We start from the raw sequence: 18,177 nt of genomic DNA, 5'->3' as shown, positions 1-18,177 counted from the left end.
ATATCTCATAAAATAGATTTCAAAATGAAGGCCACAACTAGAGACAAAGAAGGGCACAACATAATATTAAAAGGATCTATCCAAAAGGAAGATATAACCTTGGTAAACATATATGCACCCAATATAGGAGCACCAAAATATATTAAAAATCTTCTGGAGGACTTCAAAGGAGAAATCGACAGCAATACAATCATAGCAGGGGACTTCAACACCCTGCTGACATCACCGAATAGATCCTCTAGACAAAAAATTAGCAAGGGAACAGAGACTCTAAATGAAGCACTAGACCAAATATATTTAATATATATCTACAGAGAATTACACTCCAAAACTACAAAATACACATTCTTCTAAAGTGCACATAGGACATTCTCAAAGATAGACCACATGTTAGAACACAAACTAAGTCTCTACAAGTTCAAGAAGACTGAAATTATATCAAGCATCTTCTGAAATCACAATGGCATGAAACTAGTAATCAATCATAACAAGAGCGTGAAAAGACATTCGAACACATGGAGGCTAAAAAGCATGTTATTAAACAATGAATGGGTTACTGAGGAGATCAAGGAAGATATTGAAAATTTCCTGGAAACCAATGAAAATGACCACAACAACACAAAATCTTTGGGATGCAGTGAAAGCAGTTAAGAGAGGGAAGTTCATAGCAATACAGGCCTACCTCAAGAAATAAGAAAAATATCTAATAGACTATCTAACCTCACAATTTAAAGAACTAGAAAACAAACAAACAAGCAAACAAACAAACAAACAAACAAACAAAACCCCAGAGCCAGCAGGAGGAAGGAAATAGTAAAGATCAGAGCAGAAATCAATGACATAGAGACCAAAAAAACAATTCAAAGTATCAATGAAACAAAGAGCTGGTTTTTCAAAAAGATAAACAAGATTGATGGATCCTTAGCTAGACTCACCAAGAAACAAAGAGAGAGAACCCAAATACATACACAAAATCAGAAGTGAAAGAGGAGAAGTAACAAGTGACACCACAGAAATACAAAGGATTGTTAATAAATACTATGAACGATTATATGGCAACAAATTCGACAATCTGAGCAAAATGAGCAAATTTGTAGAAACACATAGTCTCCCAAAACTGGACTGGGAAGAAATAGAAAGCTTGAACAGACCAATAACAACTAAGGAAATTGAAGAGGTAATCAAGACTCTCCCAGCAAACAAAAGCCCAGGCCTGGATGGCTTCACAGGGGAGTTTTACCAGTCATTCAAAGAAGAACTAACACCTGTTCTCCTCAAACTATTTCAAAAAATTCAAGAAGAAGGAAGACTTTCAATCTTGTTTTATGAGACCAGCATAATTCTAATTCCAAAACCAGAAAAAGACACTACAAAGAAAGAAAACTACATGCCAATATCCCTGATGAACATAGATGCCAAAATCCTGAAAAAAATACTAGCAAATTGAATCCAGCAATACATCAAAAAATTATTCACCATGACCAAGTGGGATTCATCTCAGGGATGCAAGGATGGTACAATATTTGCAAATCAATAAATGTGATACACCACATAAACAAAATGAAAGATAAAATCCACATGATTATATCAATATATGCTGAAAAAGCATTTGACAAAATCCAGCATCCATTTCTGATAAAATACTCAGCAATGAGGGAATAGAGGGATCATATCTCAACATAATAAAGGCCATATATGAAAGACTTATGGCCAACATTACACTCAATGGGCAAAAACTGAAAGCATTTTCCTTAAGAACAGGAACAAGACAGGAATGCCCACTTTTGCCACTCTTATTTAACATAGTACTGGAAGTTTTAGCCACAGCAATCAGACAGGAAGAACAATTAAAAGAGATCCAAATTTGAAAGGAGAAAGTGAAACTGTCATTATTCGTGAATGACAAGATATTATACATAGAAAAACCTAGAGATTCTATAAAAAATCTACTAGACTTAATAAATGAATTTGGCAAAGTAGCGAGATACAAAGTTAACATCTAAAAATTGATGGCATTCTTGTACACCAATGATGAACTCACATAAAGAGAAACTTAAAAAACAATCCCATTTACCATCACAGCAAAAAAAATTAAGATACCTAGGAATAAACTTAACCAAAGAAGTAAAGAACCTAGTTTTTTGTTCTGCAAAAAACTACAGGACATTAAAAAAAGAAATAGAGAAAGATATAAAAAAGTGGAAGCACGTACTTTGTTCAAGGATTGGAAGAATTAACATAATTAAAATGTCCATATTACACGAAGCAATCTATATATTCAATGCAATCCCCATCAAAATACCAACGAGATATTTCATAGAACTAAAACAAATATTTCAAAAGTTCATATGGAACCAAAAAAGACCCCAGATAGCCACAGCAATCTTGAAAAAGAAGGACAAAGTAGGTGGGATCACAATACCGAATATCAGGTTATATTACAAATCTACTATAATTAAAACAGCCTGGTACTGGCACAAGAACAGGTATATAGACCAGTGGAACAGAACAGAGAACCTGTATGGGAGAACATCATTGCCAATGATACATCAGATAAGGGGTTAATTTCCAAAATATATAGAGTATTCATATAACTCAACAAAAGGAAGACAAAGAACCCAATTAAAAAATTGGCAGAGGAACTAAATAGACACCTCTCCAAACAGGACATACAAGTGGCTAAGAGACATATGAAGAAATGCTCAACATCACTAATCATCAGAGAGATGCAAATTAAAACAACAGTTAGGTAGCACCTCACACCTGTCAGAATGGCTGCCATCAACAAATCATCAAACAAGAAGTGTTAGTGAGGGTGCAGAGAAAAGGGTACTCTAGTACGTTGCTGGTGGGAATGCAGACTGGTGCGGCCACTATGGGAAGCACCATGGTGTTACCTCAAAAAATTTAAAATTGAATTGCCATTTAACCCAATGATCTCTCTTCTAAGAATATAACCTAAGAAGCTTGCAACATCAATCAGAAAGAATATATATACCCCCATATTCATAGCAGCACTATTTACAATAGCTAAGATCTGGAAACCACCTAAATGTCCATCAGTAGATGAATGGATAAAAAAGCAGTGGTACATATACTCAATGGAGTACTATGCAGCTGTAAGAAATAAAGATCTATTATCCTTTGAGATGAGATGGAGGGTCCTGGAGAGTATTACCCTAAGAGAAAGAAGTCAAGCAGAGAAAGACAAGTATCATATGATTTCACTTATTTGTGGAATATAATGAACATAACAGTCTGAGGAACAGGGTAGACCCAGAGATGTGGCAGTAGGGTACAGACTGACAACCCTCAGAAGAGGGGGTGAGGGTTGAGGGAAGAGATTAACCACAGAACCTCTATGCACGTACACATAACCAATGGCCATGGACAACAAAGCTGGGGACGGGGTAGGGGGAATGGGGAAAAAAGGAGAAACATCTGTAACAAAAATAAATTTTTAAAAAAAGAATAGACAATAACATTTGTCAGCAATATAGCAACTGCTATAAACAGTATGTTTGAATTCTGTACTTTGGTTTGATTAGAAGGAGATACAGAGAGTTAATGGAGAAGAAAATGAAATTCATAAGGTAGAATAGAGAGACAACGGGAGAGATACGTGGACACATGAACAAAGAAACAAAGGAAAAAGCAGAGTTGTTTATAGCAAACATAAAATAATGACTGAGCAACTGCAAAATAGAACAAGTGAGCCGGACCTGGCTGGCTGGCTCGAGTGTTGGCCTGTGCTTCCTCAGGCCTACGAGTCCCAGACAAAAGTGACCAGCCATGGAGACTGTACATTCATATATGGAAAATGCTTAGAGGATTTAATTTCATTCAGAAAAAACCCTCTTCCCTCCTTTTCCCTCCCCCTTCAACTACTGGAAACTGAAGGCAGCAGAAACTTAGTTTTGAACTCCCTTTGAGAAAGCTTCCCCTAGTCCTCTGACTGAGTTAGAATTGTTAATGGGACCATGTAGGGCAGCTTGTAGATAATTCTATGCTCAGTGTGGCCAATTGGGAAGGGCTGGGTTTGTCAGAGACTAACATTTGGAGAATTGGAAAGGCTAAAGAAAGATGGCTGCGGTTATATAATGAAGGACCGGAATTAATTTAGAGGCCAGAAGGGACCCTAAAAAGGAAATAAAAATGGGAATTGCAAATGAGTAGATCTTTGCCATTGGTAAAAATCTGGGTCACTGACAGCTTTTTCCATTTGTGCTTTTGTCTGTGGACTTTGCGCAATTGTCTAATAATAGTTCATTATCTGAGTCTAACAATAGATTTCATTCCAGAATACAATTGTTATATAACAAAAATTCAGTATGTTGGAGAAAAGTCAATCAACATAGTTTTCAGCTTTGTATGCCTTTGTCTGTAGGGAGTCAGGCATAAATGAGCATTTGTCATTCGACTTTTCTAGTGCTTTTCCAGCACATTGTGCTGTGGGCATGACACATCAGAGTCTGGTGTTTATCTTTTATTACCTGCCAGACCCCTCTGGAAAGAGCCTCCATGGAATTCATCATCTACAGTGTTGGTTTCGGGTATACATATAAATACATGTTGAATGCATTGGCTGGGGATATTGTGGTTTCCAAAGGCGACTTAAATAAAAAAGTGTGAGATGAATAATGAAGGCGACCTTCTGCAGGAGGTATGAAGTTAATAATTAAAATGTTATTTACCAAAATACTGACAGAAAAGCTTTTTATTGTTGTATGTCAACTATTTGAGTGCCAGTATGAATAAGCGCAACATGATTATACTTGTTTAATGTCTGCTTTGGATAAGTTTGTGAAGAAACTCTGTTCTCTACTACACTCTGAGTTTATAAAATATAATAAAAAACTAAATCCGGAATTTGCATTAGGAAAGCTCACTTAGTTTTAATAATCATTTAAAGTAACTTCATTAGGCACTGAGTTTCAAAAGCATAAGGATGCTATAAAAATGTTTATGCCTGTTTTGATTGTTATGGAGAGCACGGTCTTTGTTTTTCTCAAAGCATTTGTCTCATTCTAATAAAAATGTTTTGCTGCCTGGCCCGTGTGGCTCAGTGGATTGAGCAGCATCCCATGGACTGAGATGACCCAGTTTGATTCCTGGTCAGGGCACATGCCTGGGTTTCAGGCTCAGTCCCCAGAAGGGGGCATGCAGGAGGCAGCCGATAGATGTTTCTCACATCCATGTTTCTATTTCTCTGTCCCTTCCTCTCTCTCTACAAAATCAATACAAACATTTAAAAAAATACTTGAGCCCTGGCCAGTTTGGCTCAGCGGTTAGAGCGTCCGCCTGTGGTCCGGAGAGACCCGGATTCGGTTCCCGCTAAGGGCATATACCTCGGATGTACCCGGCCCTGGTTGGTCGTGCGGGTGGCAGCCACTCGATGTGTCCCTTTCACATCGATGTTTCACTCTCTCTCTCTTCCTCTCTCTCCCTCCCACTCTGTCTGTACAAAAAATGGAAAAATGTCCTCGGATGAGGGAAAAAAAAATACTTGAGGTGAAATGATCCAAGTTGAAAAAACTGTGGGGGCTAAAAAAAATTAACACCTTTCCTCCACCTTCTAAGTTCTAGCTGGGCAAATAATCAAATTAGCAGACAGAATAATAGGAGAATATCAGATTTTAATACACGCACATGGAGAATTTACATAAGCATGAAAATTTCCAAACAGTGATGCAAAATTGGATACATATGACATTTTGGACAAAGGAGAAAAAGTGGAAAAAAAGGGTATTAGACTACAGAAATGGGAATGGGCTGGAACACAGAAGTTCTTGACAGGCAGCTCAGAAGCAATGGGCCATAGAGGGGTGGGGGTAGGGATTTAGCTGACAGGCCCTGCCTGAAGCCCTCCTGTGTACCATGCTTATTTCACATTAGGCTAAGGTGACATCCTAAGATCTCTTTCCTGAAGCAGGTTTCTCTGAATCTCTTGGGTAGAAAAAGGGGAAGGGCCAGGGTTCTTTCTGAGTCTTTTTTTCTTTCTTAATAAATAGCCTAAAATCAATATCTTAAAAAAGGAAGCTTCAGGGTGGCAAAATTTTGGTCCCTTTCAAAACCCAATTTCAAATTTTCAGCATTTTATTTTAATTTTTTAAAAAATATTTTTTATTGATTTCCTGTGGAGAGAGGAAGGAAGAGGAGAGGGAGAGAGAAAGAAACTTCATTGTATTTTTGTTTTTATCCTCACCCGAGGACATTTTTGCTTTCATCTTTAGCTAGGGTGAGAGGGAGAGAGGGAGGGAGAGAGAGAGAAACATCAATGTGAGAGAGACACATCAACTGGCTGCCACTCACATGACCCCAACCGGGGCCGGGGACAAACTACAACCAGGGTATGTGCCCTTAGCGGGAACCGAACCCAGGTCTCTCTGGACCGCTGTCCTATGCTCTAACCGCTGAACCAAACCAGCCAGGGTGAATATTCAGCATTTTAAATAGCCACTCATCTGCTCTAGAGTATATTAAAATACTCAATTGTCAACATGTAGGATTTCTCAATAGTTCTTAATGTGTATGTACCCAAGTTCTACTCTTGTTTTGCCGACAGATTATTCTGAAAAGCTGAAATGTAGCCTGGGAGGCATGCTGTGGTCAAGTCTTGGAGGGTGTGCATTTTCTTTAGATGAAGTTAAGAAAATATAATGCAAGAAGCACACCTATTTGCAAGGCATAGTGGTAGACCTATGTACTATTTAGAATAGTGTAATACAGAGAATAGACCTGATCCTTACTCCTGCCTCATCTAGTGGAGAAGACAGATAAAAATCTAAGGAAGAATGAGGTCACTGCTATGTATACTGAGTATAAGCAGCGTGCTTTGGGATGGAGACAAGCACGAGTGCACTTTCTGTGAGGAAAGGAGGTAACACTACGTGAAGAAGGGACTCACTGGAGTGTAGCTGTGGCTTATCAAGTAGTGACCTACCATTGTCAGAGGCATCAAATGACAGATGTGTTTGTGTAAGACAAGCAATTTATTGAAAAATAACTTTGTAGCTGCAAATGATGTCTTAGAGAAAGTAATTATTATGCATATCATCAGCTTTATGAAATTTTGATTTCTAATTACTTTGGAGTAGGTTTAGCTACTCCTGAGCTCATGGTAGAACTGTATTTTCTCTTCAACCTCAGACAATTTTAGCCAAGGATTCCAGGTGACCCAGCATTTGTGAAAACTCTTAAGAGTCACACTGTCTCCAGACCAGTCTAGACTAATGATGATTATTTTCTCTTAGGAGAATAGAAAAACCAACAATATAATTCTAAAGAACACATTTTTCACAGCAGGAGACATTCTCTTCTGTGAAAAAGTTCCTTGATAACTAGGATGAAACATTATATTTAATAGATGTAATAAAGGTGAACCTTGGCATCCACTTGATCCAACTCTCCACTGAATAACCTCTTTTGTGCTTTCCCGAGTAGGGTCATATTCCCAAGAAGAAAGGACATGGGAGGAGGGAAGGAGATGGTGTGTGACATTCTTTTTTCCACTTAACTGATGTCTGGAAAAGGACAAAGACTGTGTTCCATACCAGATGCTCTGGTAACGTGAGCAGTAGCAGCATGAGGTTAACTGCAAAAACATGGCAGCTGAACAAAGGCTCGATGGATTCAGAAGGGCAGATAGTGTGTGAAGAAAATCCGCTAGGATGATTACTTCCCCAAGCAGAACAAATTCTCCAGCAGAACCTTCAGTAAAAATGAATAGTTATTAATCTTAGATTTGGTATTTCCCTAAAGAAAATTTTACTGAGATTTCCTATTCAAAGCCATATTGTAAAGTTATATGTTCAGCTGGAGTCTTAGCAGTGGTGAATAGAAAATTGATAAAAAACACATATTTATTCCCAAAAGTAGACCTTATGGGTGCATGAGGTTGTGAAATTGAGAGAAATGGCAACATATCGTAATAATTAAAATGTATTTATAAAAAACCTTGTGTGGCACTGAGCTAGGTGCTAGGCCAAGCAAGTTGGGTAAGATGTCTTCTCTGCCCTGTAGATGCGTATGACTCATCCAGAAAACACCTGCACAGGTAGACACAGTGAGCTGCTGCTGCTTCCATGCTTCAGGAGAAATGCATGCCACCTGGGGCGAGACCAGAGGTCCGTTCTGCTCGGCAGCCTGTGTCTGTGTGTGTGTGAGGTCATTCATGCAGCTCTGTGGGAGGCTATGCTGACCTTCTAGAGGCAGGACTCAAGGCGAGAGTTTTACTTGCCCCAACTTACCCTACTTTCCCTTCTTGGTGCCATTCTCTGTGCAGCTCTATAAAAATTTCCTGATTCTATTTTTATATTTTAAATATGTTTCGTCCTTTAGGATTCAAAGTTCTGTTTTCAGATTTCAAATTTTTTAGTTCATTTGATATTAATTTTTATTCTCCTTAATTCTACCTTTTTCTAGTTCAAATACTTCTCTCAATGTTAAAAATAGGTTTGTGTTTCATGTGTAGTGGTGAAGAGCCCACTCACCGAAACCAGAATGCGTGTGTTGTGTTGTAGACTGACCAGTGTTATCTCCACCAAGTTTTTACTTTCACAGCCTTAAAGAGTTTGACACTTTTTCTTTTGCATAGTAGAACTTTACTTGCCCTTTGATATAATAATGACAACAATTATATGTGGTATACATTTACATAAATAAATAAATATCTATCCACTTATAGCCCATTAAGATTTTCCTAAGGTACAGTGATCAGAACTATATTTATTATTCTAGTTCTAGGCATATTATATTTTTAAAAGATAGAATGTCTTCTTCCATCATATTTAAAATATTCTCTTTGATCAGGCCCAGTATTTTTATCTGCAGCAGCCTATTAGTTGATATCTCTAGCAACAGTTCTATGTTTTTGGATCTTATTTCACACTGTATTACAGAATTCATTCATATATATATATATATATATATATATATTTAAAATTTTCTGCAATACCTTAACAATGTCACCCCAATAAATTCAATAAAATAAAAAAAAAGGAAAAAAATGTTCTGCAAATCTTTTCTTACCTTTGAAGCATATTTGTTGCTTTTCTGCCCATCCACAAAGCTTTCAAAAATTACTTTGATCCTCTCTACACAGATCCATACATTTTTAGCCGCAAAATCTGAATTTCTCTGGAAAATATGAAAATTTATTTTTCAGTTCACTTATAAAAAATGCTAAATAAGACCAGTACTATCACCAAGCTCAGGGAATTGACCAAACTCTTTGCTTCCTTTGTTATTTAGCTTCATCTTATAAAAATAACATGGTGCTCTACCTGTAGAAAATCATGTTTTCCCCTTTTCTGAAACTATCGGCCAGGCACATTTCATGCAGAGTGCTCTGGGGAGGGTTTTGCACGGACTTGCCCCAGAGGTGAGGTTTGCTCTGGGCTTGGAGCAGCTGCTGTGTATGTTGCCCTCTCACTGGGGCGGGTGTCGATCCAGAGCTCTTTCCATGAGCAGCAGCCACATCATCTACCTTGTGACGCTCTCTCACACAGAGGCTCTTTATAATGACAGTTTCTCAGTAATTCTTGTGTGGATGTGAATATATAGCGGGGATAGGGTGCCACCTAATCTGCCAACTTGCATCTAGGCTATTTTATTGTAGAAGTGGTGAGCATCTCTGGTGGTAGAACTGGAAACTCTTTGGTGATCCCTGACATTTGATTATCGAACCGTTCCACAAGTGTGCCTGAGGATGAGAAACATGACACTTTCCCAAATAGCCCATGCCATTTTTAGCTCATTCTATTAAGTAAAATTCTAATTATCTGTAACTTCCAAAAAAATATCTGCATTTTCCTTCTGTGCTTAGTTTTACCTCAAAGGACAGAGATGCCGCTAAACGCTAAATTGAAATGTAGAGTTAAAAAAAAAGGACTTGAATTTCCTGCTGCCTTTTATATAAAACTATTCAGCGTTTAGATTTCTTAAAGGAAACATCTTTAGTTTTTAGTATTTTGTTGTCTGTAAAGTTTGTAAGTAACATGAGGAAATGAAAGTAGAGTTTCAAATCATCCATTTGGATTCTGTACTTTCTGGGTGTGAAATTAGGTGAGTTACTGCATCTTTAAGAGATAGCTGTCTCATCAGGAAAATGGTTCTAGTAGTACCTTCCTCATTTATAAAACATGTATGCATACACCTTTTTTTTTTTATCATGTATTATGTTATGTTCCATGAAACAACAAGTAACTCATCTTTAGTTCTCCTAGAGCATCTAGTCTTCTAGGTATTCACTAAATACTTGTTGAATTAATGAATTAATTTTATACAAAGTAGAGTTGTCCCAGTAGGTCACTTGTCAACAAGAGATGTGAATAACTATTCTCTTTAATTTCTATTTTTGGTATATTTTAAAATACGTTTGGCCCCAATCAATATTGACACTTTAAATCTTTACTAGAACCAGCTATTAAATAATTTATATTAGAAAATGAGCCATTATAATAATCATTTGTAGTAACAAGAAACGACTCTTTCTGAAAATATTTACCTGTCAAAAATCTGAACGTTAAGGGAAAACAAAAAACTTTTATTGTTTTATGTTTAGTTTTTTATTTTACTTTATGAGTTTCTATATCTTTTACTTTTGCATTGAGGATTATTGCATTTGTAATAAAGGACAAAGCACAAAATAAATCTCCAGAGATTCATGTATTCAGGTGGAATTTCTCAAAATGCAATAGAATTTAAGGAATAAAATTCTTTATAAATATATAGAGGAAGGTCTAGTTTTCAGGGTAAGTAGCTCTATGGGTAATGAGTTCCTAAGAATATCTCATTTTTTGTAACTTGGTGGTCTTTTTGGTCCTTGTGCATAATGATCTCAGAGATTTCCTGATTCTGTGTAAGACTAAAGGGACTTTGCAGAAATAATTTGGTTGAATCACTTACTAGACCATAAATAAGTGTTTATGTTTTCAAATAAGCTCCAAATGATGTTTATTTATTTGGCTGGTGAACCAGATATGTAAAAAGGAAAATATTTTGGGCAAGGTCTTAAGTAAGATTGAAATAGATCAGTGTCTACAAACATAGTTAACTACTATGACTGAATAAGTATTTTGTAATTGGTTCTTTTTAATGTCTTCAGATTTTCTTTAATATCGTTCCATAATGTTTAGAAAATTATCTTGAAATACCAGCATGTTTTAGTTATGCTATGAGGAGGTATAGAAAATAAGATTATGCCCACATCTTAAAGGGAGTAATTATATCCCTGGTGAAAAGTTGTGGTTTAGGGGATAAATATAGTGAAAAACAAACAAACAACAAACAAACAAAAAATCCAGAAAGAAAGGTGGAATTAATGGGGTAAAGAGACAAATTTGCTGTGGAGCAGCTTTTTCTAAATCCTTCTTGAGAAAAGTTTGAAGGAGTCCATGGGATATTTTCTCTAGGAAAACTCTTTTGATGACATCAGCTGATTGGGTTACTACCAGATCCTGTTGGCCATTCAAAGAAATCTCATTTGAAATACTTTATGAAGGAGAGATCAGAGTCAAATGTCTCTGTATTTCAACATGGTAGGCCTTAGTTGCCATTCATTCATTAGAAAATATTTATTAAAATTTTAATTTATTCTAAGCAATAGATTAAGCACAAGTTTACCCTTAAAATGCCACCTTCTAGGAATCTCCAGTCCGTTGAAGAATTTTTATTTGTCAGTCTTTCCTGATTTCACTTCCTATCTATCTATCTTGGATTTCATAGTTTATTATTATAGTCTCTTACCTGCCAATATCCTCAACTTAACTTTGTCATTGTCTTCCTGAGCTTGTGTCCTCACCAACTTCAACCCTGTGTTTTCACGTCTCCAACAGAGCTTTGCTAGAGAAACATTTTGACCTGTGCAGTATGGATTAGTGCCACCACCTCAAGGTGTCCCGTTCCTGTGGGGCACGCAACAATTTTGTTTCTTGAGTTGGCTCTTTCCCAATCTCTGCTATGACACTGTCAAACCAGTCCCATCCTTCTTACAACTTTAGTTTTCCATATCCCCACTGTCCGAGCCTCTCCCACCTGAAAGATGAATTTGGAAGCTCCAGAACTGTCCACCTTTCTTACCCAGACTGGATACGAAATGGACCACCTTTCCCTTCTAGAACAGATAAGAAAGATCAAGGCTTAAAATTAGTTGTAAATTCAGATTCTGCCACTCAAGGGACCTTAATCTCCTTGAGACTCAGTTATGCCATTTAAAAAGCACTCATTAAATGTTGACAATTTCCTTTTTCCTAATTCTCCCCTTCCTCCCTGTTTTTTCCTCCTCTTTCCTTCTTTTAACATTCTCTCTTCTTTTCTTTCTCTTATAGAGGAAGATATAGTAAAGTTCTATATCCAGTTAAACACCAAACTGCTACATCTACCTCACAATATATCTGTAGTATACTCATTTTTTTTTTCTCATCCCCACAGCCATTATCCTAGTTCAGGTCAATATAATGTCTACCACAGATTGACCAAATGAATATTGGGGATCCTACTTAGTTCCATGGTTTATAGCTGTGGTGATTCTTACCTCCAGAAGGGGCACCTAAATATAGACGTGGCATTTAAGGAATCACAATACTTGAGCTAACCTAATCATTGCAATGTTGTTTAGAGGAAAAAAAGTATGTAGATGAAAGAAAGCTACTTTAATGATATTGAGAATTATTTTACAAAGCACTGAGACCAGTTTACCAACTGTGGTGAAGAAGATAATAATTATGGTGTATTTGAACAGAGGATTTATTTAAACTTCTTATTAGATGTTTAATAAGGGATCTATTCTCACTGGGAATTTAAGAAAATTAATCATCTTTGAATGGGGTGGCTATAGAAAATTGTCCAGAGAGTTAGGTTAATCTTGAGTGTCGGCCAAAAGAGTAGATAACGATCCGCTGGGTTAGGCTAGATAATCAATAATAGCCTAGGCAAGAAGGAAACAATGTTGGCCACAGGAATGATAAAACTAGTTTTGTCAAGACCGAAGTAAGGTTTGTGGGTGAAAATGACCAGCCGTGGAGCTTGGAGAGATCGATGAGAATGGGTTATGAAGTGCCCCAGATAGTACTAATTTGAATTTCTCCTGAAGGTGGTGGGAACTTGTGGAAGTATTCTAAGCAGAGCAGAAACGAGATTGAAACAGGACTTAGAGAAGTACCATGGGCAGCAGTCTGGAGGATGGCGGGAGAACAGTCTGGCAACTGTGGCAATCCCGGCGAGAAGGTGGGGAGTGGAATCTCTCATTTCACCAAACACTATTACCAACATTGTATTTAACGCATCCCCCTTTATGCTGCTTTCAAGATTTTACTATTATAACAAAGGTGGCACTGGACATGCACATAACTTTACATATTTTGTATTCTTTTCTTAGACCAGGTTGCCAGAAGTAGGAATAGGAGTTAGTAGGTGTGGATATTTTTAGATTAGTTGATACAAGTTTATGATGTGCTCTTTGAAATATCTCTTCTGTAAACATTGTAAATACATTTCCCTCCCTTTTTCTTTGAAGAATATACTTTAAGAAAACTGAAGACATGTTCCTTTTGGTTTGACATATTCTTTTAAATTCTATAATCATTGATCCGTTTCTTCCCCATTATTTCTAACAGAGGTTAAAACTTGTGAGACTTCCCTGGCTTGCTTTCTCTTTTTGTGCACCTTTATTATTAACAAAATCAGAGTGTATGAAGGATTATACCTCAGACTATAGACAGTGTACAGGGGTCAAAACAAAGGTTTTAAAAGTATTGACATTAAAATGCTGACTGTTAGAGAAAATTAAAAGTAAATGAAGAAATCAGTGATATTTAGAATGTAAATAACACTGGTTACTTTATTGGAAGGAAACTTATTAGGTCAAATTAGGGTCTATATTTAATGCTTGGCAGAATCTTTTTAAGTTAAACCTCTTTTAGTTAATTTGATCAAGCCATTGAGTAGAAATGCAAAATGACAAAGTTATATTAATCCATATAAACAACTTTAAAAAGCAACACTATGATGAGAAAAACATGAATTGTGAAAATATCTTGTAACAGAAAACATTCTGTAAGGCCATTCCTGTGTATGAGACAAAGTAGCCACCTGATGAAATGACAGGAACTTTTCTGAAATGGAAAAAGCTTCTTGGGTGGAAATGTCAAAAGAAATCAGAATCAACCTGTTGCAGTAGAATTGTGAGGTCATCTACATTAAGCATGAATTAGATTTGCATATTTATGCTATGTGATCAAAATGAAAGTAAGTATCAGTGCTTATGCTCATGTTTCTCCAGTCTGGTTTACTTCACCCATCTCTATCTTCAGCTCAGGAGATCTTTTTTTCTGCTTAAGCTTGGCCTAGTTTCTCTGACTGTCTGAAGACTCTATTTCTAAAATATCCTGCCTGTTCGATAATAGCAGCATTAGAGTCCAAGTATGAGAAGAGTCCAAGTATGAGAATGTTGGACCCACTGCTCCCTCTGAGAACCCTCAGACTACTTGACATAACCTCACCTATCTGAGTGGTTCCTCTAATTTATTGAGTTCAGAATCTGAAGCTGCTTAGATTAGAAATTAGAGCCTTCCCTGGTTGTTTTTCTCAGCGGTTAGAGCATTGGCCTGTGGACCAAGGGTCACAGGTTTGATTCCTAGTGAAAGTCATGTACTTGGGATGCTGGTTCGAGCCCCAGTCAGGGTTGTGTGGGAGGCAATCAACTGCTGTGTCTCTCTTACATCGATGTTTCTCTCTCCCTCCCTTCCACTCTTTCTAAAAATCAATGGAATAGTATCCTCGGGTGACAATTAACAAACAAAAAAAAAGAAGAAATTAGAGCTTCATCCAATGGAGCCATGTAAGTTAGGGCACCATGAGGTAGCCTAAAATGAGGCATCTTCTCAGCAGAGATCCATAGTAATGCATGGTGCCTGGGTAATAACAATTACGACTGACATCTGTTTAGTACTTACCATGCACCAGACACTGCTTGGTGCAACGGAAGATTTGTCAATTGCAACTGCATTGCTGACTGCTTGAGGAACATTTCCAAATTAGTAGGTAAACAGCTGCAAAGAATCTCCCCAAACCCTCCAAACTTCTCTAGCTGTCCTACTGTTCCCCTAGGGCCCTTGGGCCTGTCCACAATCCATGAACCAAGGAGTTAACACCTGGCCCTGCAGGAGCTCTCTAGGATTCTGCTCTTGCCTCCCAGCACCCCAGCACCCTGGGCATTCTTACTGACAGTGTACGTTTAGGATGCATTAAGTACTTGTGCTCTGGTGCCAATTACTTGGGTTCAAATTCTAGCTCTACTAGTTACAAGATGTGTAATTTGGGGCTACCTAGTCTTTCTTTGACTCAATTTTTCCCATCTCTAAAATGGAGATAATAATGTATCTATCTCAAAGGATGGTTTTGAGCCTAAATGAATTAATATAGACAGAGCATTTAGAAGAGACTTGACGCATTATAGGTACAATAAAAGTGTTTGTTATTTTTATTAGCTGTGCTAATGGTTAAGTATTTTGGGCATCATCTCTCAGTACCGTATTAGATATTGCTGCAGGGGGAAAAACGGTTACTGCCGCTGTCACTGTGCCCAGCGGCCCTCTGGAACTGCTGCAGATTCTGAGCAGCCTTCCAGCCTTTTTTGAGATCTTCTATGTGGTAGTTGAGAAATTTTCTTTTTTTCTTTATTCTCTACTTTATACTTTAAATTAATTGTCAAGATTTAAAAATAATAAAATTTAACATAAAAAAAAAATCCAGATTTCTGGCATTCCTGGGAGATCTGGAAAACTGGCATCACCTGGGCCGCATTTTGTCATGGCAACAACTGGCTAAAGCCCCGTGTGGGCTTCTTCTTGGAAAGAGGTGTCTGCTCTGGTCTCCCCATCTCGTCCATGATGTCTCTCTGTTATCTGCCTGGAATTTGAGTTTGCTATCCCTGAACTCCCTGAATCGCTTTTCTTTGCAACATGGAAGCCTTTAACTCCCTTAACTATACTTTATTGCCTGTTCTTGATTGTAAGATTCTTTATGAAGGGATCATATTTTATTTATTCTTATGTTTTTGCCTTTGCCTTACCCATAGTAGGTTACCCAAAGCCCTCATTATTTGGATTGATGAAGTTTAAGCTGGTGGTGAGTTAAGATGGTTTAAACCCTTTTACAGGAAAGAGTTTAAAAACACACACACACACAAAAAAAAACATTGTAAAAGAATATGTAATTTAAGAAACTGAGTGAATAAGTTTTTATGAGTCACACAGATAACATTAGAATTGGAATTTTATTTGATTTAACTGTCAGGCTATGGTGATGAGGGAAGCTCCCTAAATAATTCCCATTCCTCTGTGGTAGTCTATGACCTTGAACAAATCACTGAACTCCTGTGGACCTAGTTCTGCCTTGGCAAAAGTGTAGGTAATAGCAAATGTTTCCTGGGTGTGTTGTAAGTATTAAATGAGATAAAATATTGTCTGGTTATGAAATACTTGTAAAATGTTAATGTACTTGCTGAGTATGATGGTGTTTATCGCAGTGTTTCTAGATGAAAACACTAAGGCTCCAGTAGGACTTGCTATTCACATGAAAAGTTAGAATTAGAACCCAAAACACACAAATCCTGGCTAATAGGTTTGTTTTTTTTTAATGAAACATTATTCATATTGTAACTAACGGTAATGGAAAGATTTAGAATAAAATTACTCTACGGGAGGTGAGAAAACCAGGAATCCCCTAAATGTGTTTTAGCTATTATAGCTGTCTATACTCTGATCATCCTAATATATGAGAGAAAGTCAAAGGACTGAACTGAATGTATTATTCATCTGACAAAAACCTGTTTGAACATCTATTATGAAGTCAGAGGCACATACTATGACTTAGTTCTTGAGCTTTTACTGGTGAAATTATTAGATTAGTAATTAGGTAAATTATCCCCCCCCCCTTTATTGATTTTAGAGAGAGAGGAAGGGGGGAGAGAGAGAGAGAGAAACATTGATGAAAGAGAACATTGATTGGTCACCTCCTACATGCCCCCCACTGGAGATTGGGCCCACAACCTGGGCATATGCCCTGACTGGGAATCGAACCAGCGCCCTCTTGGTGCATGGGTCGATGCTTAAACACTGAGCCATACGGGCTGGACACTTCTTTGTTTTCTTAAGAAACTTTTTCTTTTAGTCTGGGTTATATGAAGACAGGCGAATGTTACAAAAATGAACTTTCTCTGGGTTTGAATCTCTGGCATTTCAGAAGCACAATGGCATTTGGAAATCAGAAGATCTGTTTGCAAACTGCATCTCATTCACTCCTGTGGCCTTGGGCGAGTTGTTCTGGGTCTCACTTCCATCCTTTGTAAAGAAATTCACCCACCTTGATGGGTATGCTGAGGAAATGTGCCTGACAAGTGCTCAATTTTAGCGTGTTCTTATGTCAGTTTCATTTTAGAGTTTGAAGCTGGAAGAAATTTTAAAGTTTATCTCATTTGATTTCTTCAATCTATATATGAGGGAATCCCCAGAGAGTCCAACTAGTACAAATGTTAGTCTGCTCAGTTTTCTTTGATATTTATATCCCTGGCTAAATATTTCATTTTCTAAACAACAATTCTTAAAAAAAAAAAAAAAAGAAGCAAAGACATATATTTATAAAATTGTTTACCAAAAACACAATGACATAATGTACATTTCTGGCAATGCCATTTTAGAAATGATAAATATGCACAATAGGCTAGTATGTTTCTATCAGAATCCTATCAGAAGTGTATTGGGAAATTTACACCAAATATCTAAATAAAATCATAAACTACTAGAAAAAAACTCTCTCACAATAAGTATCATACATATGATCTAAGTATAGGATTATCTGGAGTGAAAGAGACCACAATATTATAAAGTGTGAAACTTTAACCAAACAGTTTTTATCTTGTGAAATATATCTTTGCTAATATAGAACCAAATATAATATATCATAATTATATATAAACACACACAAAAAAATTCCCCTCTCTTTCAGTCTTCAGAGACTGAACTGGTTTTATTGACAAATGGATACAACTGTGTCCCAGCAGGCACTCTGGTCATGTATTTGTATAACTCACCCCCAGATATGGAACTTCTCAGAGCTTGCCTTTCAAAAAGGAAATAGTTCAAACATTTTAGAATGTAGTTTTTGACCTGAACACTG

General features: G+C 37.1%; 1 protein-coding gene across 4 annotated transcripts in view; it reads left to right on the top strand.

Moving 5' to 3' along the window:
• The first annotated feature begins 4,572 nt into the window (after positions 1 to 4,572).
• LGSN (lengsin, lens protein with glutamine synthetase domain) overlaps positions 4,573 to 18,177 on the top strand; it is a 28,249-nt gene continuing 14,644 nt past the window's right edge. The window contains exons 1-3 of one of the 4 annotated variants that reach the window (XM_036248645.1): positions 4,598 to 4,663; positions 8,023 to 8,126; positions 13,094 to 13,219. In XM_036248645.1, coding sequence (XP_036104538.1) covers positions 8,085 to 8,126; positions 13,094 to 13,219 — 168 coding nt within the window. In that variant the 5' untranslated portion in view covers positions 4,598 to 4,663; positions 8,023 to 8,084. Of the gene's footprint in view, positions 4,664 to 8,022; positions 8,127 to 13,093; positions 13,228 to 18,177 lie in introns of all 4 variants that reach the window. The other 3 variants (XM_036248646.1, XM_036248647.1, XM_036248648.1) reach the window with 3 other exon arrangements.

Source organism: Molossus molossus, unplaced genomic scaffold (assembly GCF_014108415.1).
Source record: "Molossus molossus isolate mMolMol1 unplaced genomic scaffold, mMolMol1.p scaffold_m16_p_8, whole genome shotgun sequence".
NCBI classification, from domain to species: domain Eukaryota; kingdom Metazoa; phylum Chordata; class Mammalia; order Chiroptera; family Molossidae; genus Molossus; species Molossus molossus.
This window is presented reverse-complemented; position numbering and strand designations above follow the sequence as displayed.